This window comes from Molossus molossus, unplaced genomic scaffold, assembly GCF_014108415.1.
Source record: "Molossus molossus isolate mMolMol1 unplaced genomic scaffold, mMolMol1.p scaffold_m16_p_20, whole genome shotgun sequence".
Lineage (NCBI taxonomy): Eukaryota > Metazoa > Chordata > Mammalia > Chiroptera > Molossidae > Molossus > Molossus molossus.
In genome coordinates, this window is record NW_023425356.1 from 31,814,460 (window position 1) to 31,837,099 (window position 22,640).

General features: G+C 50.6%; 1 protein-coding gene across 1 annotated transcript; it reads right to left on the minus strand.

Annotated features, from left to right (window-relative positions):
- Positions 1-1,422: 1,422 nt before the first annotated feature.
- Positions 1,423-21,721, minus strand: RAB7B (RAB7B, member RAS oncogene family). Its single transcript, XM_036273126.1, has 6 exons — positions 21,618-21,721; positions 15,740-15,808; positions 15,121-15,247; positions 14,197-14,412; positions 8,386-8,511; positions 1,423-1,827 (listed from the first exon to the last, which is right to left on the minus strand). The coding sequence occupies exons 2-6, from the start codon at positions 15,790-15,792 to the stop codon at positions 1,747-1,749; spliced, it is 603 nt and encodes a 200-aa protein (XP_036129019.1). The 5' UTR covers positions 15,793-15,808; positions 21,618-21,721; the 3' UTR covers positions 1,423-1,746.
- Between the last annotated feature and the right edge of the window lie 919 nt (positions 21,722-22,640).

Genomic DNA, 22,640 nt, shown 5'->3' on the forward strand with positions numbered 1-22,640 from the left:
ATGTGCTGTCTGTAGCCAGAAGAAATTATAGCCTCAGAGCCTGTAGGCACAGAGAATCCACGAGCTCTCAGGCCCCTCAGCCTATTGTTACTGAGGTGGATTTCTTGCTTGAATCACTGTTGCAGTGTTTGCCCACTGAGATTCTCCTGCCCCACAAATCTTGATGTGTCCTTGGAACAACCCAGAGCCCGCTCTTCAAGTGTCCTTGGAACAGCCACTGTTCACTCAGCTTGAGCGAGAAGAGCACTGCTGCCCTCTGGTGGCCAGTTAGTGGAAGATGGAGGAACCATCCAGGAGGCGGGTTCCCTTTGCGGTCTCAGGGACAGCAGCTTTTGAGTGCTCAGGTAAAGGACTGTCCTTTCACTGTTGCTGGAACACAGCAAGCTTATCCTCGCCTTGGGGCCTTGACCCTTGCTGCTCTCTCCCGAATGTTCTTCCAGATCTCAGGTGGCAGCCCATTTCTTACTGTCCAGCCCTCAGACCAAATATCACCTCTTCAGAGAAGCCCTCCTGGACCACTTTGTCGGAAACAGCACTCAAACGCAGCCCCTGTGTCTCTCTGTCCTATTACCCTGTTTCACTTTGTTCAAGCACTCACTTGCTATTTGAAAATATCTGTGTAGCCCTGGACAGTTTAGCTAAGCGCTTAGAGCGTTGGCCTGTGGACCAATGACTCATGGGTTCGATTCTGGTCAAGGGCACGTACCTCAGTTGCAGTTCATCCCCAGTCCTGGTCAGGGTCGTGTGGGAGGCAACCAGTTGATGTGTCCCTCTCATGTTGATGTTTTTCTGAAACTCTATCTGAAGATAAGTAGAAAAATATCCTTGGGTGAGGATTAAAAAAATATATATATCTGTGTAAATTCTGTCTATTGCCTCTCTAACCAGAAAGTAGGGTCCAGGAAAACAGCATCCTTGCCTGTTTTGTTTGTCACTGGGCCTCAGTGCATCATAGGTAGTAGATACTCAAAAATACTTGTTGGAGGAATAAATAAATGCATATCAACAAGGTGACTGAGATTTAAGTGGAGTTCTGGTTCTCAAGATCCCACTCTGATATGGGCCAGACATATGCCACCCCCATGTGACAGATGAACAAGCTGAGGCTCAGAGAGATTTATGGGAGTTGCCTGAGCACCCATCAAGGAAGAATTAGCCAGTCCCTGCTGGCTTTCTCTGGGCTCCCTCAGTCCTATACTCCGGAGGGGACAGAAGGGTGTCCCAGGAGTGAACAGCTGGGCCATGGGTTGAGACAGGCCCTTGGAGGTCCAGGCCCACATTTCCTGGCCCTGATTGCTGGGGGAGGCTGGGCCGGAGGGCCGGGAGGGCTGGGTGGGGGTGGGGGTGGGGGTGGGGGTGGGGGGGGACCCGCCCACAGCACTCCGGAGGCAGCGGCCTGTCTGTCTGCAGAGATGAGCATTCTGGAGCAGGAGCGTGTTTGAGGAGGGCAGTGCAGGAAAGCTGGAAACAGCAAGGAATTGTGACTCCTCCGGGCCAGGCTTTGACTATGACAGTCTGAGTTTCATCAGGACCCCTGAGGACCCAGCCCTGTGCTCACTTCACTCGCCCGAGGGAGGGGCTGCCCTCTGATTCTGGGCCCAGCACAGACACGGGGATCAGGGGCTCTGCCATAGAGGCTGGGCCGAGCCCAGGCTGCGCCTCGGCAGGTGGTGGGGCTGGTGGGAGACGCCGATGACCAGGCGCAGGGCGCGCTGTGTGTCCGGTGTCGAGAGGGAGTCTGGACGATCAGCAGCATCTGCTCCTGGACTGGTCCTCTGGGGAGAGCTTGATGGAGTCTGTGAGGTAGTTCTCCAAGATGTCCCGATACTGGGAAGGAAAGAGAAGCCGCGTTCACACCTGAGCGGCACAGAGCACCGGCTGCCTGTCTCTGCAGACCCTGCTTGGGCCTGTTGTTCCCTCCCCACTGTGCCGTGGGGAAACTGAGGCCCAGAGCGGGAAGCCGCTGGTCTCATCACCCGCTTCCTTCCTCACCTCCTCCAGGCTCTTCCAGGAACCTAGAGCAATTGAGTGGCTGGGTCAGGGATGCAGGTCTCCTGACCTCTAACCAGGTTCCATAACTTTCCATCCTCTAGAGGGGACAACTGAAGTGACGTTTGTCCTCAGCAGAGATGATGGCAGCCTGCTCCTCATTTCTGCCAGACTTCTCCCCACAAACATCCTGCACTCCAACCTTCTCTCCCCAAGACCTCCCCCCCCCCCCCACCAAGTCCTCTGTTCTTCCCATGTCCCGGGAGGCCTCCCTAAACAGACTCAATGTTTCTACTGGGCCTTCTGGCCTGTCTGCCCACCCTCCCGAACTCTCCTGTCCCTACAAGGTCCAGAGAAAGCCCCTGGTTAGCCTGAGGAGCCCCTCTCCACCCAGCTGGCCACTTCCCACCTGGGACTCACCCTGCTTGGTTCAGGAGGGGGTGGGGGGTGGAGGGTGGGGAGCCTTCCTTTCTAGAAGATGGGTTCTCCAAATAATTTTTTTTTTTTTTTTTATCCTTACCCGAGGACATTTTTGCATTTTTTGTACAGATAGAGTGGGAGGGAGAGAGAGGAAGGGAGAGAGAGAGAGAAACATCGACGTGAAGGGACACATCGAGTGGCTGCCACCCACACGACCAACCAGGGCCGGGGACAAACTGCAACCGAAGTACGTGCCCTTAGTGGGAACCGAACCCGGGTCTCTCCGGACCGCAGGCCGACGCTCTAACCGCTGAGCCAAACTGGCCAGGGCTAGAAGATGGGTTCTGCATGCAGAAAGGTTTCTTCTTAAAGGCATCCCATCTCCTTCCTGTGTTGCTGCTCCCATCCCCGAGCTTCCGAGTTCATGTTCCTCTCCCCGCGGGTGTGGCATGTGTGAGGGGAGTGAGCGGGTGCGCCCTCCTGTGTGCAGTGTGGGCCCAAGAGGGCAGAGCCTCCTGTGTGGCAGGTGCGCCCTCCTGTGTGCAGTGTGGGCCCGAGAGGGCAGAGCCTCCTGTGTGGCAGGTGCGCCCTCCTGTGTGCAGTGTGGGCCCGAGAGGGCAGAGCCTCCTGTGTGGCAGGTGCACCTGTGCCTGGTGTCTGTCTCTAGTGCTCCTCTCAGAGGGGACAACGTCTAAGATTCTGCTTTTTTCTCCTCCATGGCTCCCCGGCTCCAGCTGGGTGCCCAGATGGTGAATGTCAACCAAACCCTAACGCCCATGATCCTGGACCCCAGGAGATGGTGTCAGGCCCACGTGCCGCACCCTGATGATGGTGGCCCCCAAGACACAGGAGAAGGTCCTCTGATGCCTGCTGTCACGCCCTGACCGAGCAGTCATCTAGCTGGTGGCACACAGCTCGCAGCCCTGGCGGGGGTCCAGCCCTTCCCCACACGGCTTGTGTCATGGAGAGCCCCCGTTTCTCACCCCTCCCTGAGAGGGTCCTGGGGCCAGCCGCCCTCAGTCAGCCTGCATGGTGGGCCTCGGCTACCCCTCAACAAATTCTTTTGAGTTATTAGAATTTTATTTGTGTTATATATATATGATATATAAAATATATGGGACATATATGCCTGTTAAATGTATGTAATTTAAATTATATGTATATAATTTAACAGGCAGGACTACTGTGGGGGTGAGAGGAAGTCTCTGTGAATGAAAGCCTGTCCCCTGGAGCCGTCTCCACACCTCAGGTCAGTCACGAGTGTCCCCTCTCCTGGGGAGGGTCTGAGCCCCCTCCTTACAGACCCGCCCCAGGCTGCCCCAGCTCACCCTGAGGGAGAACAGTTCTACCTTGAGGTGCCCGAGGAGAGAAAACGGGCCAAGTAGCTCCTTGTCCCCAGCACCGCCCAGGCCGGGGCATTGTCCGGTCCTCCAGCTGGCCCCTCGGCTATGTGCCGGGCCCGCTCACTCCACTGAGCTAATTGCAGTTAAAACCCTGTCATTCCTGGACCTCACAGTGAGGGACAGGGAGGAGCTGGCTGTTGTTATTTAAGTCCCTTTTTTAACACCAGATGATCCATTTCTCCCAGCAAGACAGGATTCTCCTATTACGGTCCTTTCCTGGTCCCTCTCTCGCCCTGACAGCCAAAGAGACTTGGTCAGGATCAGGAATTTTGTAAATTGAGTCTGTTGTGCCGAGGGGCAGGGCCTGCTGGAACCCACCTTCATGTCCATGCAAGACCCCCCGGACCCCAGAGCCCCCGCGCCCTTGTGCACGCTGCCAGCGTGGAAGGAGAGTCTGGCTGGGAGAAGCTGGGGCTTCCTGAGCGCCTTTCACCTTATTCTAGGAATGAAGGATGCTGCCCCGGACGGAAGGTGTGAGACACGCCCTCACGCACCCACTGGCACAGCTGAGGGCTTCAGGTCAGCTCTCTCCACCCAGTTACATTCACATCCTCCCACGTCCAAGTCAGCCCTGAGCGCTCCCCATGTACGACATCGTTTCACTCAATATGACATCACCTCGCTCCTCAGAGTCCCTGTAAAATGTCCAAGTGACTGGCAGGCCATCGTTAGATTTTCTGTGCGATTCTTTTCTCCAGCCCGGATCCTCTTGGCAAATACGTGCATCTCACTGTCGACTCGCACGGAGTATCCAGATACACGCATCATTTCGGTGGGGTGGGATCAGCAATGTCTGTCCCTCTGAGCCTGGTCACCTCCACGGCCCTGCCTTCACATCCTGTGTCCTGAGGACCTCAGAAAGGTCCAGCATTTCAGCAAGGATACCCGCTTCCCTCCTGGACATGGCAGCTTTGCCTTCTCCGCTGGCCTGGAGGGAGCTGGCCCTCCATGCTGCGGCCCATGTGTCCCACTGCAGCCAGGCCTGCCAGCCCAGGTGTTGCCAACTTGGTGAGAGCAAAACATGTGGGTGCCCCTTCTTTGATCATGAGGGCATTCTTAATTATATTTTACAATAACCATCCTAATCCTTGAAAATGGCCAGAGCGGGACCCAAAAGTAACTTCCTACTTTCTTTCCTCTCAAAATATGAACCGAGTACCTATTCCAAAGGCGCTCCACTTGCAAATCGTTCTTCCGGTCCAGAGCCCACTGCAGGACTCAGACACTTCAAGGAGCCCCAGGGACCCTTGAATGCCACGTGCTCCAAAGGCCTGAACTACCCCTGCTCCCTGGGATGCTCCTGCTTTCTCCTCTCTTCTCTGTCTTGGTCCAGAGCATCCCTAGTGAATCGTCCCTCTGTTTGCCAAGCTAAAAACCTGCTCATTAACCTGAACAGCTCCCGATTCCTTCTCTCCTGCATTCTCCTATCCCAGCCCCTGATGGTCCTCCCTCCAAAGTCTCTTCTAACCACCTCGCCATCTTCACGTCTCATGCCTGCACTGTGGCAGTACCTTCTCAACCACAGAGAGCCCATCCTCTCTGCAGACGAAACGCCCCGCTAAAAACCTTTATAGATAGCTCTCATTTAAAAATACTTACTTTGTATTTCATGCCTTCTCTCTGCTACCATGCTGTTTTATTGGCTCAAGGACACAGTGAGCCAGGATTTAAAGCCAGGTCTATCCAGCTTCAGGGCCCCAGCTCCTCCCACTCCAGTCTGGGGATTCCTTCCCTACCCCAGGAGCACCTCTCACGTTTTCCTCTGAAAAAACTCTGGGCCAGTGGGAATGAGCACACAACTTCCCTGGGAAGGAGCGGAGAGGTCCTTGGAGAGTCTTCAGAAACTCTTGTTTGACCTTAAAATATAGATTTGCAAACTCCGGTTTCAAGTGAAAAAATCCATGTGAGTTTTACATTCTATCCCTAGTAGGTGTGGTTATTTCAATGGGAAAATGTTCCTCCTCCAAATGTCTGAGTCATAGAGGCATTGAAGAAAGACGTGCCCTGTCGGGTTTCGGGGTCCAGGGGAGCCGCCGCATGCCCTGGGGCCCAGCAGTCACCCTGGAAACAAGGGCCTGCTGTTTGTGAAGAGCCTGGAAGTCTGGAGTCCCGGCTGGGGTCGCTGGGCCTTTGTGATCTGGTGCCACTGACCTTGTGAACGTCATTACTCGCCAAGGCCCTACAGCCTGCTCCCCGGCGGGCCGCACTTCCTTCTCCTACAGGCGGAACCCGCCCTTGGTTCCTACATAAGCCCCGTGGATTCCCGCCTGGGCTCTGGCCATCCCCTTCCCTCCACCTTCTGCTGCTCCTGCTCCTCCTGCAGTGGCCAACCCTGTCCACCTGCAGACTGCACATTGTCCTTCAACACCGGCTCACCTGCTGGGCCTCTGGGGAGCCACCCTCGCCACCCTCGCCACCCTCGCCACCTTCTCTGCCAGTGCCTCCGAGGAGTTCCCTCGGCGCCTTGGCCCACTCCCCCCCGTGGCATTATCCCACTCCACGACAGTCTCTTTGTGACTGTGTCACCCTTCTGCCTGACCTTGGGGACACTGAGGTGCACACCTCCAGCCCTAGCCTGACAACTCAAGAAATGTTCATGGGATTGAATTATTTCCATTTCACAGATGAGGACACTGAGGCTCAGAGAAGCCACGTGTCTTGCGCAGGGGCCCACTTGAAAGCACCGGGGCAGGATTCAAATCCAGGTCGGTCTGACTGCAGACACCACGCTTGTGACTTTCAGACTTCTCACCAGTAAATTCCCCTCGTTAAGATGAGGGACAAACATGGGACTGCCAATCGATTCTTTTGCCAAGTAGGGTGTTACATACCGAGCAGACAGGCTGCCCTCTACTTAGACCACATCTTAAAAGTGACACAGCAGGAGGGACATAACTTCAAGAATAAAGGACAGTCCTTCTCCTGAAAGGACAAATACTAGCCTCATACAGACCCTGCCTGGGGACCAATGGAGCTTCCCTGTGACTGGGCATTTGGTGACCATTGCTCTGTTTGTGGAGGGTCATTTATCGTGTATCACTGTACAAAGTCAAGCAACATTCCTCTGCCTTCGGGGGGAACGGCATGAGCAGCAAGTCTGTATTTTAGAGGCCAACTTCAAGGACTATGTAATAGAGCCACACTTCTCCACTGTGCGCTAGAGATGGACACCCCCCACTGCGCCCCCAGCTCCCATTTTTCCCTTTAACCTGAGACAGTGAGTGCGGGGGGCTGGGAGGGGAACTATGAGAATAGTCCGAGGGGGTAAACCCTGGGATGAAGGCTCTGAGGTGTAAAGATAGAAGCTCGAGCCCTGGCCGGTTTGGCTCAGCAGTTAGAGCATCAGCCTGCAGACCAGAGAGTCCCGGGTTCGGTTCCTGCTAAGGGTACGTACCTCGGTTGCAGTTTGTACCCGGCCCCAGTTGGGGTCGTGCAGGTGGCAACCACTCGATGTGTCTCTCTCACATCGATGTTTCTCTCTCTCTCTTTTCCCCTCTTCTCCCTCCCACTCTATCTGAAGATAAGTGCAAAAATGTCCTCGGGTGAGGAGAAAAAGAAAAAGATAGAAGTTCGAGCCTTGTCCCTGGGCAGCTGCTAGAGGGGCTGCTGCCTCTCTCGTCATGGACACCTCTAGGCTTCTCTCCAGCGCAGCTGGCAGAGCAGGGCCAGGCAGGCTGGTGTCCCACAGGGTGGCAGGCACTTCCACATAGGACAAGCCTCCCATCTCCCACCTTCATTTACGCATTTCCTTAATTCAAAATCATTGCCGCAATGATCTCCCCTCTTCCAAGAAGCCCACCTTGATTAAACGCAGCAGAATAATGAAACAAGCTGAGCCCCTCCCATGCTAGGATCTCATGAGCCTTCTTCAGAGTCTCCAAACTCCACACCAGAATGACATTAAAACCTCACCACTGCTTCCAGGCAGCCTTACCTGATTTTTCTCTCCTCCCCTGCCCCCCACAGTGTAGGCTGTGTTCTCCTCCTCTGGGACCCCATCACTAAGGCCTTCCCCACCTTATAATACCTATGCTGAAACCACTCATATGCCTATCTGTCCCCCTGAGAGTGAGGGGCCTCCGAGCCCTGCAGTGCCTAGCACTTGTGACACCCTCAACACATGCTTGTTGAATGTCACTCGGGGGGTCTGCATCCATCCATCTTTTTTATTGGAAAATGTCAGCAACTTCTGCACATTGGATTTTCTACTTGGACAAATACTTAGCCCCATGGGGCTTCTCTCCCACTGAGAAGGACTGAACTAATCACTTCTCAAACCCTTACTAATTAGACTCTCCAGCTGTGGGGTACTGGACCTGGACGGTATTTTTTTTTTTTTTAGAAACGCCACAAATGATTTTGATAACCAGATGGGGGACCACCGACTAGATCAAGGGGCTTTGTACCTCTGGCATTCTGTGGTCGAGAACTGGGGTCCCTCAGGGATTAAGACAATGAGCAGTTCTGTTCCACCCACATCCCCACCTGTGCCCAATATGTTCTTTTCTGGAAGCTCCCAAGTTGCCCCAAGCCAGCGGGCGGTCCGGCCAGTGCTGCCGCCGCAGCCACTCACCCTTGACAGAGCCCGGCTGGCCAACATCTCAAAGGCTTGTACCACATTGATGTCATTCTTGGCACTGACTTCAAAGTAGGGAATATTCTTCTCTCTGCACCAGTCTTGGGCTACCTCCTGTGGTACCTGGATGAAGGGAGGAAATGGTCACTGTTTCTGTATCGTCCTCACCACTATCCCTGTCACCACTGCTATTTATTGAGAACCTTCCATATGTCCATAACTGTACACATGTTATTTCTCGACATAAATGTATGAGGTGGCTATTGTTAGCTTCATCTTCCAGATGAGGAGACCGAGGACTAGAGAATAAAAGCATGTGTGTAGATTGTTGGGGCTGAGCAGGATTTGAACACAAGCTCGGTCGAATTCGACCCCACTGCGTGGTGCTCCTGTCCGAAGGCCTACGCTAGGAGCTTCTCCCTGCCATTGGCTCCTTCTTCAGTCCTTCAGAGGGAGATGGGCATGACAGACACTAGCCAGGGATGGAGGACTCTTTCTGTGAGCTGGATGACCCAGGAGGCCTGTTGCTGGGCAGAGACTCTGGTCCCTGCTAACCCTTTTGTTCCAGGGTAGAGTCCTAAGAACAGTTGATAAGCTTCTACTATGGGCCAGACACTGTGTTAGATATCTTGTCATATTGACTTATTCAATCCTCAGTAACCCTGTGAGATGGGTCTTATTAGCTCTACTTTATAGATAAGGCACAGAGGCTCAGAGAGGTTCAGCAACTTGCCTCAGATCACACAGCTGAGAAAGGCAGAGTTTAGATGAAACCCAGCTCAGTGCTCCCATGACATCTGAGTTGCCCTGTGCAGGACACTGCATGAGACCTATGCTGCTTTCCTGTCTCTCCCACTGGACTGTGGGTTCCTTGAGCTCAGGGTCAGGGTCTTTTTAGCTCTTGGCCTGGTGCCGTGAGCCCCTCGGTGCAGGCTGACTGAGTATATCACTACCCACACGCCAGTGGCTGATCCCAGTCAGAGGATGTTGGGTTGGAAAATATTCTGGCAGCTTGCAAGTTACTTTCAAAGACATTGGTACTACTGAGTTTAATGTCTAATTATTTCGGGAAGGGGGAAATGACCATATAGTGAACACTTGCTGTACCTGGGACTTTAAGGGAGCCAAGGTTTTTCTCATGCAGAAAGGACCACTGTGCCCCGCTCCCAGAACACCGAGTGGCAGGGAGTTGCCTCGCTTGCTCCTGCAGGTCTGGAATCATCTTACTGAGATGAAAGGTTCCATTGCTGTCCCTTTGCTCTTTGTGTCCCTGGTCTCAGCAGCGGCACCAGAGGCCTGGCTCATGGCTCTTTCCCGTGCCTCTGCTGTGCCCGGCATTGCTCTGGCATTGTGAAGCTTGCTACCTGGCACTGGAGGGTAGAGACTGGGGTCGGCTAAGCAGCCTGCCCTTTGGGGAGCCTGATGACACCTCTACCTTCCCTGTCCAGGCTCTGCCTAGTCAGTCTCCCAGTTGTTGCTGAACTTGAGCAGAGCAGGGAGAAACCCCAGGCCCTGGTCTTGGCCTCTGACCTCTAAGATCCTCCTGCCTTGGGGGATAGGCGCCCCAGAATTGGCCATGCGTGCTCCTTCTCTGGAGCACTGATACCAAGTCCCGGTGAGTCACCGAGAAGCCTATAGTTTAGGGAAAATCCTGAACTATATTTTGGGGAAGAATCAAGGATGGCCAGGCTACCAATTACTGTTATCCTCACTAGTAATATGCAAATAAATACTCATTAGAAATTAACACATTATACCTGGATGGCATCTTAGGGACACAAGGGTTTTGTATCTTTTTTAAAGATAATTTTTTTTAAAATTTTTCAATTACAGTTGATGTACAATATTATAGGCATTGTATCTTTTAAAGTCCTTGAGGACAAAGACTACATTTACCCTGCTGATTGTTTCTTTTTTTTAAATCCTCACCTGAGGATATTTTTCCATTTATCTTCGGATAGAGTGGGAGGAAGGGGGGTGGGGAGAGAAACATCCGCGAGAGAGACACATCAATTGGTTGCCTCCCGCACCCACACGACACTGACCAGGGCCAGGGACCGAACCACAATCGAGATACCTTCCCTTGGCCAGAATCAAACCGGTGACTCTTTGGTCCTCGGGCAGATGCTCCAACCACTGAGCAAAACGGCCAGAGCGCTCCTGTTTTCTTTACATCCCACCCCCCACCCCCCGGCCCCGGCCCCGCCCCCACCAGGCGATGAGCATTTTCCTGGGCCCATCACGGGTGCTCAGGAGTTGCAGTAGAAGTCGCAGTGGAGCAATGAAGTCAAGTACCTCTGCTTCTCCAGTGGGCCGGGAGATTCTTTATATTTTCTGGCACAAGAGGCAGAAGCCAGGACTGGTGCCCAAGGTCACCCAGTGACAGAGCTCGGAAGAGAAGTTTGTGACCCTAGCTGGCTGATCTCAGCTGTCCCTTCTCTCCTACTGGACAGTGACCAGGTTATGACAGATATTGTATTTCCTTTTTTCCACCCTTTCTCAGTTCTGTTTACACGCAGTGATTAAACACACAACTCCAAAGTATCAGTGGAGATTGTGTTGCAAATTAGCCTTCTTCTTCTATTCCTAGAACCTGTCCCACTGAACCTCAGAAAGCTGGCCTGGGAAGAAAACAGCGCAGACAGCACCGTTCACCTTCCTTTTCTAATTCTAGCTACAGTTTCATGGTTTTTCAAATCATCTTGTCTTGCCCTGGCCGGTTTGGCTCAGCAGGTAGAGCATCGGCCCACAGACCGAGTCTCGGGTTCAGTTCCGGCCAAGGACACGTACCTTGGTTGCAGTTTGTCCCCGGCCCTGGTTGGATCGTGTGGGAGGCAACCAATGTGTCACTCTCACGTCGATGTTTCTCTTTCTCTCCCTCCCACTCTATTTGAAGATAAATAGAAAAATATCCTTGGGTGAGGATAAAAAAAAAAAATCATTTTGCCTTTTGTTTATGAAATAATGGTTATTTATAACTTAGGCTCTGACTGTGGAAATAAACTCAGGTGTGATACTTGGGGATAAGGGAAGTATGAGAACTTTGGAAGCATTACTTCTATTAATTTTGCTTCTGGCTGACAGTATACTACTTACATTTTACTTCTCTTGTTACAATTTTTTTTTTTAGTCCTCACCAGAATATGTGTTTTTATTGATTTTAGAGAAAGAGTGGAGAAGGGGAGAGAGAGAGAGAGAAAAACATCAGCGTGAGAGAGAAACATCGATGTGAGACAGAAACATCGATTGGTTGCCTCCCATACAAGCCCTGACCCGGGATCATACTCAAAACTGCACATGTGCCCTGACTGGGAATCGAACCTGCGACCCTTTGGTGCATGGGACGACTTTCTAATCAACTGAGCTACACTTGCCAGGGCTCCTGTTTCAATTTTGATGGTTCATCAGAACCCAAAAGTTCGACAAAACGATTCCAGTTTATTTATGATGCTCTTCGGTCTCATATACATTTAAAATGATCAATTATATGTGTTAAAATTAGCGTGTCCAATACATCTTAAATCACTGTCAAAATAAAGAAAATATAATCCCAACATTCTGCATCAGTGGCGAGTCCCAAAGCGCCTACCGAATTCAGAGCAAAGAATTCACGTGGCAGTGAATACACTTCTTGTAACATAGGTGCTGGCAGAGATGTTCTTTAAAACAAACTAATATTTTTTTTCACTCTATCACCTTCTGTAGAAAAAAGTAGGGATTTAAAAAAATCTAGTAATTTATTTAAAATTATTCTGGCAATATATATGTTTTGTTGTGGAAAAAAATATACACAGACATGAAATATACCATTTTAACTCTATTTAAGTGCACAGTCCAAGGACATTAAGTACGTTCACATTGTTGTGCCACCATCTCCCCCATCCATCTCCAGAACTTTTTCTTAAACTCCAGCAGCAGAGTTTTAAATATTTATTTTCTTTCTTTTTTTTTTTTTATCCTCACTTGAGGACATTTTTTTCATTTTTTTGTTCAGATAGAGTGGGAGGGAGAGAGAGAAAGAAAGAGAGAGAAACATCGACAGGAAAGGGACACATCAAGTGGCTGCCACCTGCACAACCCAACCAGGGCCGGGGACAAACTGCAACCGAGGTACGTGCCTTTAGCGGGAACCCAACCCAGGTTTCTCGGGACCACAGGCCGGTGCTCTAACCACTGAGCCACCGGCCAGGGCGCTATTTATTTTGTTTTTATTGAGGAGGAGGTGCTCCAGTGTTTTCCCAGCCCATGCCTTGGAGATAATAAGGATAACAACCACTCCCATTAAGCTTGCCATGTGCTTTATAGGCATCATTTTCTTTCATCCTCAAACAACCTCATGAAATCTGTGTCTGGCCTTCGTTTCACAGATGAAGAGGCTGGATGTAACTATACGCACATGTCCCAGAGAAGGGCTGGGCTTGTCTGGGGCTCTGCTGCTTCTTTCAAGCCTTTATCTTTCTCTCTCTGCAGAGCAAAGCTCATGTCCAACCCCAGCTTGGACTGGACCCCTCCACCCTTTGCTTCCCACCCTGCCAGTACCCCCTCATCCACTGAACTCCTGCAATCTCTTCTCCGCCTCACCCTTAGCCTCCACCCCTCACGAGAGCTTCATAATTCCTTCCCCTCCAACAGACTTCACCTTCTCTTCTGTCCAGGGCCAGCCCCAGGACCTCTGTAAATAATACTAAACCTGGTCTTCCCTCCGTGACCACAATCATCTTTCCCTTCCAGCTCCTCACGTCCTCATTCCTTCTGTCCTGCTCTTCCACTTCAACCACTTCAGCCCCTGGCTTTAACCCTCTTCTCGTAGCCCCTGTTCCGCCTGGAGACGGACAGAAGAGCGGTGTCCTGGTTCCTAAGACCATCGGAAATATGGTTCCGATGGTCTTAGGCGACCCCTGTGGAAGGGGTTGCCACCCACAGGTTGAGAACCGCGGCCATTGGGGGTGTGCAGGAGGCAGCCAATTGATGTGTCTCTTTTATCAATGTTTCTATCTCTCTCTCTAAAAATCAATAAAAATATATATATATTTTTAAAAAGAATTTATGCCCTGGCTGGTTTGGCTCAGCGGTTGGATCATCGGCCTGCGGACCAGAGAGTCCCGAGTTCGGTTCCTGCTAGGAGCATGTACCAAAAAAAAAAAAAAAAAAGAATTTATAACTGCAGACCCTCTACCTGACCCCTGGGTAGAAATACTGTTCTACAGGTAAATTCAAATTCTACCTGCCTACCTCTGGTGCCTTAATTCTTGTACTTCCTGTCTCTAGACAAAATTGTCTTCAATTCTCAGCTCATATCATGCTATTTCTTGCCTTTGCTCATGCTGTTTTATTAGCCTGGATGCCACCTACTATAGAAAGCTCCCCACTTATTTTTTTAGAGAGAGAAACATTTATGTGAGAGAGAAACATCAGTCGGCTGCCTCCTGCATGCCCCAAACTGGGGATCGAGCCTGCAACTCAGCTACGTGCCCTGACCAGAAATCGAACCCGGACCTCTTAGTCCATGAGACGATGCTCAATCCACTGAGCCACACCAGCCAGGCAGGAAGCCCTTTTTAGATTTTGGCCTTAGTAAATGAGCTTTCACTGTGGCCTTCAAATTTCCAAGGTCTGTCTCTACCATTGCATTTACCATATTGTATCATATTTACCTTTTAAAGTGCCTCTCTCCACTACTAGACTGTAAAAATTTTAAGGCAAGGACTGTTTATGATTCAGCTTTGTATGTGTGGGACCTACACAGTGTCTGGCATCTAGTTGGTGCTCACATAATGTTGGGTGAATGAATAAATAAATTAATGATACCTGCCGGTCGTCCAGATCAATCTTGTTCCCCAGCACCACCATGGGGTAGGACTGCTCCACTGGAATGATTTTGGCCAGGACATCCCCCCGCCAGGTATCCAGGGCTTCAAAGGACTCCAGGTCAGTGACATCAAAAGCCAGGATGCAGCCATCAGAGCCTTTGTAGAACGTGGACACCATGGAGCGGAACCGCTCCTGTCCACCTGTGTCCCAGATCTGGAGGAAAAAGCAGCCGTCCCACAGGGCTGGGGTGAGTGGCTGGAGGTTTGGCCTACCTGGATGACATCATGCCAAAGCTGTCTCTGGGCAGGGAGCAGCCAGCCCTGGCACAGGTGCATGTGTTCTTCTCACACACAAGTATCTCGACCCAGTCACCTTGTACACTGCAGTATCTTGGCATTCACATTTAGCATCCAAGAATACTTTCATATCTGCTCTCTTGTCTTCACCTGGGCCATCAGGGCAGGTGTTATCATTCCCATCAGATACATTTGGACCTACAGAGTGATTTGCCGAGGTCCCTCGCCAAGTTTTCCAGGGACCTAAGACTAGAAGTAAGACTTCCTGACTCCTGGATTTGAGCTCATCCTTCTAGATCAGAGGACAGCACTTTGTTTTTCTGTCAAGGACCACATAGTAAATATTTTAGGCTTTGCAGACCATACTGTCTGTTGCAACTGCTCTGCTGCTCTAGTGTGAAAGCAGCCATAGACCATCAGTAAACAAATGGGCATGGCTGTGTGTCAATAAAACTTTATTTACAATAGCAGGTGAGAGATCAGATTTGGTCCATTAGCTGAAGTTTGCTAATGTCTGCTCTGAATCATTCTAGTGTCTGGTACACATTGCTGTGAGTAGCCATCCAGAGCATGTGGGGTGATTCTCAGGTATGCATGTTGAAGAGGGAAGGGGAGACCTGCTCACCTGTAGCTTCAAAGTTGTGTTATCCAGTATGATAATCTTGGAGAGGATACTGGCGCCTAGCGTGGTCTGGTAATCTTCATAAAACGTCTTGTGCACATACTGGTGGAGGAGGGAGGTCTTTCCTACACTGAGGGAAGAAAGCCAGACACATGTGAACACGAATGTACACACACACACATATATACTATTGTCAAAATCTTATCATGCACCTCTCGCCACTGTCTCTCCCTGAGATTCTGAGTTTCAAACACTTGTGGTCCAAGGATCATACTTTGAGTCGCAAGGTTTCTAGAAGCAGGGGCCAGTCACAGTGAGCAGAGAGGTTTGAAGAGAGCTGGGTGCCCCAAAGCAATGGTCAGGTCTTCTCTGTACGTGGCATGTGGGAAGGAAGATAGATGCTAAGTGATTTGTTACCTCAGAGCTTGGATCAGAAACCAGGTAGCCTGACTCCCAGCCTCTTTCTCCTACTGAGCTCCCTTCCTTGGGTGGAATGTCCCCTCTGGTGCCACACTGAATCGGAAAGGTGCCCAGGGGAGGTGGAAACATTATGAGGAGCTCTCACTACCCTTGGCTAGGTGCCTGCTTCCCAACCCTCGAACCCAAACTGAGCTTGGCTTACCCCAGAGCTCCGATGATGATGAGCTTCAAATCCACCTTCTTCCGGGGATTCATGGAGGGACTTCAGAGCCTGGAGGGAAACAGAAGACATCCACAAGCTGGCCAGAGTCCCTTGTGGCTGTTGTCACTAAGGCTGGCTTCTACTTGCGTCTCCTAGATGTGCAGGTCACTGCCCTAGGCTGGGGACTTAGGTGAGGTTGACAGGTGAATGACTCAGCAGCCCTTACACACCTTCCCCTCACTTCCCCTGGGGGTTTCCTCCCGTGCTGGAAGGGCGGTGACCCCACAGGACGGCTGCATCTCTCACCTTTCTGCTCTACCAGCCCTGATCTCTGAGGCAGCCTGGGGTGCCAGGAAGGCTAGAGGGGACTGAACAGAGGCCTCACAGACAGTCAAGCCTGGAGCCAGGGATGGAGGGCAGTATGGGAAGAGGAGATGGGGGCAGGACAAGGGGTCCATTGTCAGGACTACCCAAGAGGCTTTGGATGAAAGAGTGCCCCTCCCCCAGCCCGAGGTATTGCTGCAATTGCAGAATCAAAGGCTCTTCTTTGAGGCAGCTGGTCGGGTTGTAATTGGTACATGTTTCTGGAAAGCTACTTGGCAGCAAGTAGTGAGAGTCTTAAACATGTTCCTGCCCTCCACTTACTAGGAATTTGTCCTAAGAAAATAATCCAAAATGCAGGCAAAGACTCTGGTTCAAGAATGTTCTTCACAGGATTATTTATAAACATCCAACAATGAAGAAGTGGTTAAATAAACCATGGCACACAATGAATTATGAAGCAGTCGTGCAAGTTGAGTTTTTGAGCAAATGATAATAACGTAGAAAAGTGATGCCTAAGACCTAAATGAAAAACAGAAGGCACTAAACTGTACAAACAATACCACCCCGAATATTAAAATAAGTTCCCACTTGCATAGCAAAAGTTCCGAAAAAATATATAACAATATTTAAGTGTTTAATTTTGAGTGGTGGGAAATTATATGATTTAATTTAATCTTGTTCTCTATGCTTTTTAGTATGCTCCATTTTTTTTTTTTTTACAATAAACATGTCAAGCGTATTGTTTCTATAAGAGAAAAATACGTGTGCGCACTTGTGTGCATTATATATATATTTATATATAAGTTTATATATGTTTATTCATTTTATTTAATTTAACAAGATAAAGCAAAACTATTATGGGGGATTGTTCTTAACTGGCTTGTTGGTTCTACCCTTAAATGCACATATACACACACACTATTCCCAACTCCTGGGTCTTCTATCCTTGGATGCACGAGGCATACTGAGTAAACCTGAATCTGACTCTGCCTGGCTGAAGTGTCGAAAGTTGGCCAGCTTGAGTTTCCCCTGGTACTTGGAAAAAGCTCTAGATTGGATGTCCCAAGGCACTGGATGTTCTAGTTCTCACTTTACTACTGTGTGATCTTGGACCAGTTACTTCTCCTCTCTGAATCTTGGCTTTCCATCTAGAGAAGGAGCCAGCTGGGTCCCAAAGACTCAAGGTCCCTTCCGGTGGAAAAACGCTTTATCTACTGGAGCTGTAACTCACCGGGCCACAGCAGCCCTGCCTGGGCACACTTAGTAAGCGCAAAGTTAAAATAGAAAACCCTTAGAGGCCTCTGGTTGTTAGTGTCCCTCCACGAGTCATGCTATGGCCCAAGGGTAAATTGAGGCTTTGCTCAGAGCTGTTTGTCCCAGAAGCCAGAGTTTGTGGCACTGGACCTTCTACCCAGAAGGGTTGGGTAGGTGTGGTGGGCAACACATCTTCTTGGTGGTTCATGTATTCATTCAGCAAGTGCCTACATGTCTACTGCATTCAAAGCCCTGCACTGGACACTGGAGGAGCACAGAGATGAAGCAGACAGGACTTCCCACCCTCCCACCATGGAGTCATCAGGGCAGAGAGGACAGGGATGAGCAATTACGCCAGAGGGAAAGTGCCAAGTGCCCCAGCAGAGGCACAGAGGAAGTGCTGTGGGAATTCAGTGAGCAGAGACGCCGGCAATTGAACTGGGCCCTGAAGAAATGAGACGTGGCTGGAGGCTGATATTTCAGAGGCAGGGAGTGATCCTCTGAAAGGGAATGACCTGGGGACAGTGGAGTGGAGAAGGTGGAGGTGAAAAGTAGGGAAGGATGAGGCGAAAGGTATGGAGAGAGGAAAGCCTGGAGAGGGAGCAAGCTTGAGGGGTCATAAATATCAGACCAAGGATCCTGTCGTTCGTTCGTTCGTTCATTCATTCATCAGACACTTCCTATGCTCCAGACATGGGAGGAAGAGAATTCAAGTTATTGACTGGGGCTGGCATTTGTCATGGGTGCCACTGCCCACAGGGAAACCAGCCGAGGGAGCAGCAGCTCAGGAGCTCCTGAAAGACACAGGCCTCTAAGCATCAGTTACCACTGGGAAGGGGGACAGCATCAATCATGAGCTCTTCCCTAAAGGCTTTGCTACAACGAGCAAACTTAGCTTCAGAAGCAAATATGGTCAACGGGGAAAAAGGAAGACATCTGTAATACTTTCAACAGTAAAACTAAGTTTTAAAAAAGCCAATACTGTGCCTTAGAAAGGGAGTCAGAACCAAAGGGAGGCAGAGAGAAGTGGGAAAGAAACCTGCAGGGGGCCGCTCTGCATCCTCTGTGGAGCTTAGGGAGTCCTCCCAAAAGCCTTATGAGATGCTTGCAACCGAGGCTCCAAGAAGCCAACTCACTGGTCATTCATCCAGGCGCACCCAGGGAGCACATGGACCAGCTGTGCCTTGTAGCCTCCCCACCTCCTAAGCATAAACCCATAACACCTGTATGCACAGGATCCAGGACACTGGGCTCAGGTTTGGTGAGTGTAACAAAACCCTAGTAGAGTTGGAGGAGATCGAGAGAAAGACAGCCAAAGTGACAAGAGGTACAGTGGGATTGGAGGGAACAGGGACCGAAGTAGTAATGAAGCAGAAAGATATGATAAGTTTAAAAAAAGAAAGTTTTGTACAGTATGACCTTCATTGTATAAAAACAAATAGCAACCCTATATGTGTGACTGTTTAATATTATATTTACATTTGTCTTATAAATAAACAGAAAGCTATGGATGGATACACACTAAATACTTGCTAGGAGGTGGGGAAAGGTAGGTTAGAGGTTAGAGCTATTGTTTTATATGTCTTATATTTAAATTATTATAATTAAAAACTGTCAAATAAAGACAGCATTTCTCTGAATAGAGCACATAGATGGATAGCAGTCCAAAGTCATCTCAGTGTGACCTCTGTAAGGATGAAGCGTTTTGTGCCCGGGCAGGAGAGGGAAGCTGCCTAGTCCCACGGAGTGCTCGTGAGTTCTCATCTCAGTGCTACATCTGCCGTGGGCTACTTAACCTTGGTGAGTCTGCTCCCTCGTGGGTGGAATGGACATCACTCATGCCTGTGGCTTCTTCTGCACAGTGGCGCGTGTCATGTTCTCATAGCAGAACTGGCTCCCCGAATTGGGGAAGACCCAGATAAATGAGTAACAACTGGGCGTGGGGTGGGGCGAGGAGGCGGCGGATTCGCTGTGCCTGACACTTTCTACGGTGTAAATATTCCCACATGGCTTGTTTCAAACCCCAGGGGAGCCTGCTCCACCCAGCACCCTGTAGGAAGGCCATCTAGTCCAGTCTCCCACCTAGTGTGAGCCATCTGCATTTCCACGGAAAGATGGAGCCAGACCCGCCTCCACAGAGCTCTTCCCCCCACTAAGGGTGGATTTCTCCTGGGTGGGGGGTGCATACAAAATACTCCCCTCCATGCCAGCCCTTCTGAGGTTTAAAGGCTTGTCTTTGAATTTTACTTGAGTCTTTTCTTCTCCAGATTCTCGTCGCTCATCCCATCCCAGTCCCCTTCCCCTAATGTGCCCTTAAAGTGAGCTGCCACAGCAGATTCCTGACCCCACTTCCAGAAGGGCAGGGATGTGCTGAGGTTGCCCTTTAAAATAGCCTGGTACTTGGGCCCAGGACGAGTGGCAGCAACACAAGGGTGACCAGGACCGTGTCTGTGGCAAGGAAGGGCATTAAGCCTCCTCCCACCCATTCAGATCACTCGGTTGCTTCAAACCTGGGCATCTTCCAGCCAGGCTGAGTCATCACCCTCCATGGTTAGATTATAGTAAAAAGCAGATTTGGAATGCAGGGCCCCGCCTTGGCCAGCTCATGTCCACACAGAGCAGAGACTCGGGCCACCGCTCTCCATCGCATGTGACTAACTCTTCTCCTCCTCTTGCCTGGCAGCTCTTCTAAGCCTGGAGCCCTGGCCCTGCCCATCTGCCAAAGCTCTGGGGTAGCTCGGTCCCTGGGGAAGTACGGAAGACTGAGCTGATGCCTCTCTCTCCGCCCCCCACCACCTCACACACACACACACACACTTTTTTTTAAAAAGCCCTAGGTCTTGGGGCAAGTCATACAGGAACTCTAGGACCTGCTGCGCTCTCACAAATGCCCTTCTCTTCCTGTCCCACTGGGCCGACCAGGACTTGGGCAGCATCTTCTGCCTGTTCGTGTTGAGTGAGGGGTATTTCTGCTGGCAGGGGGGAGGGAGGAGGGAGACCAGTGAGCAGGGGAGGAGAGAATTAAGGCAGTTTCTCCACTCCCTTGTGCTATCTTATACCACTCTCCGGGCTTCCTCTCCCCGGCTCCTATGCCTTGGAAATGACAGCTGCATCCACTTTAAAATATAGTGGGATTTGCAACCTTGGGAGTAAAGTGTGTCTTTGAGAAGAGGCTATCTGGGGAGCACAGGGCTTCATGGCTTCCCGGGAAGGCTCATGACTCTGCCTTACCCCCTAAACCCCAGCGGGTCTAGACCTGCTCCCTCCGGGAAGTGCACCAGCAGTGCTGGGTTCAAGCGGCTCAGCACTCCCGTTCTTTAAGTTCCTTGGGAGTATTAGTCCGGCTCCCAAAGTAGACAGTGCCTCACGCCTCTCTGTATCCCTCCAAAGAGCCCGACCCATGCTGGGAATGTTGAATCTTCATTTAAAAGTCATTTGTCCATGTACCCATTCATCTCCATCTACCCATCCATCTGTCCATCCTTCTATTCATTCATCCATCTCCATTTATCTACCCACTCATCATCCATCTGTCTGTCTGTCCAGCACATGTACTGTAGGCCTAGTATTCATCAGCACTATATAAGACTGAGGGTACAGACAAGGTACTCTCTCCATGGGACTTGTGTGGTGGGTTTGATAGATAAGCCCAAATAAATTATTTTTATTACTGTATAATGCCTAGCAATTACAGGGCACTTTGCAATCTACAAAATGCCATCATAGCCCAGTGGATTCCTGAGGCAAGCTGAGACTAGAACCCAGGTCTGTCTGATGGTTCTTTGGCTCACTTAGCATGGCAGCGCTGTGCTAAGAGACATATTTAAGATTTAGAACAAGAAGAAAACTTTCCTACTGCAGGGTTTTCCCCTTCCCAATGAGACTCTTTGGATGAGATGGTTTCATCCCAGAAGGTAGTTTATGGATGTGCCCAGGGGACTTATGAGTCCCCGTGCTAGCGGGACTCAGCCCTCCTGAGAGACTCTAGTTTCTGGCTGTCCTTCCCCTGGCTGTGCCAGCAGCTGCGTCGGCCTGTGCAGAGCCCCGAGCGGGGCCCCACTTCCCTGCGCTGGATGGGGAGTCTTTTCTGCCTGGCTCTCTGCCATGCCCGGGAGTCTCTCCTGTGTGAGGGTCTGTGGGCTGGATCCAAGCCCTCAGCTGCCAGATTCTAAGCCTTATCCTTGTATCGCCTGCCTCCACTCCTCCCCTCTCAAACACAGAATCGTCTGGGGGCTGCCGGGACAGACAGAAGAACCAAAAGAGAAGAAAAAACAAAACAAAAACCTTCCAGGGCACTTACAGCTGTGGTTGCTTAGCATCCAGCCTCCGGGCCAGGTGAGAGTTCTTTCTGCGTCTGGGGGTCTCGTCTTATCAACAGTCTCAGCCGGGTCAGAAGAAAAAGGCTTTAGGAGTCAAAAACAAAAGAGCTTGCTGGCCAAGTGACTTCCTCCTGAGTTTTCCTCCTCTCCCTCTCATGCACCGACTTGGGAAAGTTGCAAAAGAGGCTGGGCCCAGTGACCGCAGCTGTGTGGGTGGAGGGCGTGGGGGAGAATGGAAAAGCCTGACTTCGGAGCTGACTGGTTTGGGACCCTGTGAGAATTCAGTTCACAGGGACTCTGTCCCCAGGGGGAAATGAGGAATGGAAGGCTTGAGGGGGAAAGTGGACAGGAGGACCTGGAAGGTAAAATGCCTTTGTGGGCACCAAAAAAGCCTGGTTTTAGGAACTTCTGCTTCTGCTGCTAGAAGCTACTCAGCAAAGGGGCCCTTTTGTTTGTTGAAGTATTAGATTCACCTGTGTAGTAAATTTGGCACCACCACTAGCCTGGTCAGGAGAAGTTTTGGTCCTGATTCTTCGCCCTGTACACACACCACCTCAAACCACACCGCCACACACACACACACACACACACACACACACACCCATGCTTATGGGAGGCAAGTCCTGACATCTTCCTGGGCCTCTCAGATGAGGATGTGTGACCCAACCTGAAGTAGTCAGGAGACTACAGCAATTTAAAGTGCTGTTACTGTGAGTCTAATTTTGGTTTCTCTTTGAGTTGCCTGGAACCATGCTTTGGGTAACTATGGTTGGCAGACATATCGAACAAACTCAAAAAGAGTATGGAGGCTTTGGCTAGAGATAAACGATAAAGATTTATTCAAGGGTCTTAGGGTTTGCAAACTGGAGACACAACTAGGCAATACTCAGAGTGTTCCAAAGAAGAAAGGAAAGCTAACAGTTTCTATAGTAGAAAGCACACTGTTGAGAAGAATCAGTTCTGTGTTCTTAGCCTTTGGATTGGTCTGAGAGGGTAATCTTCTA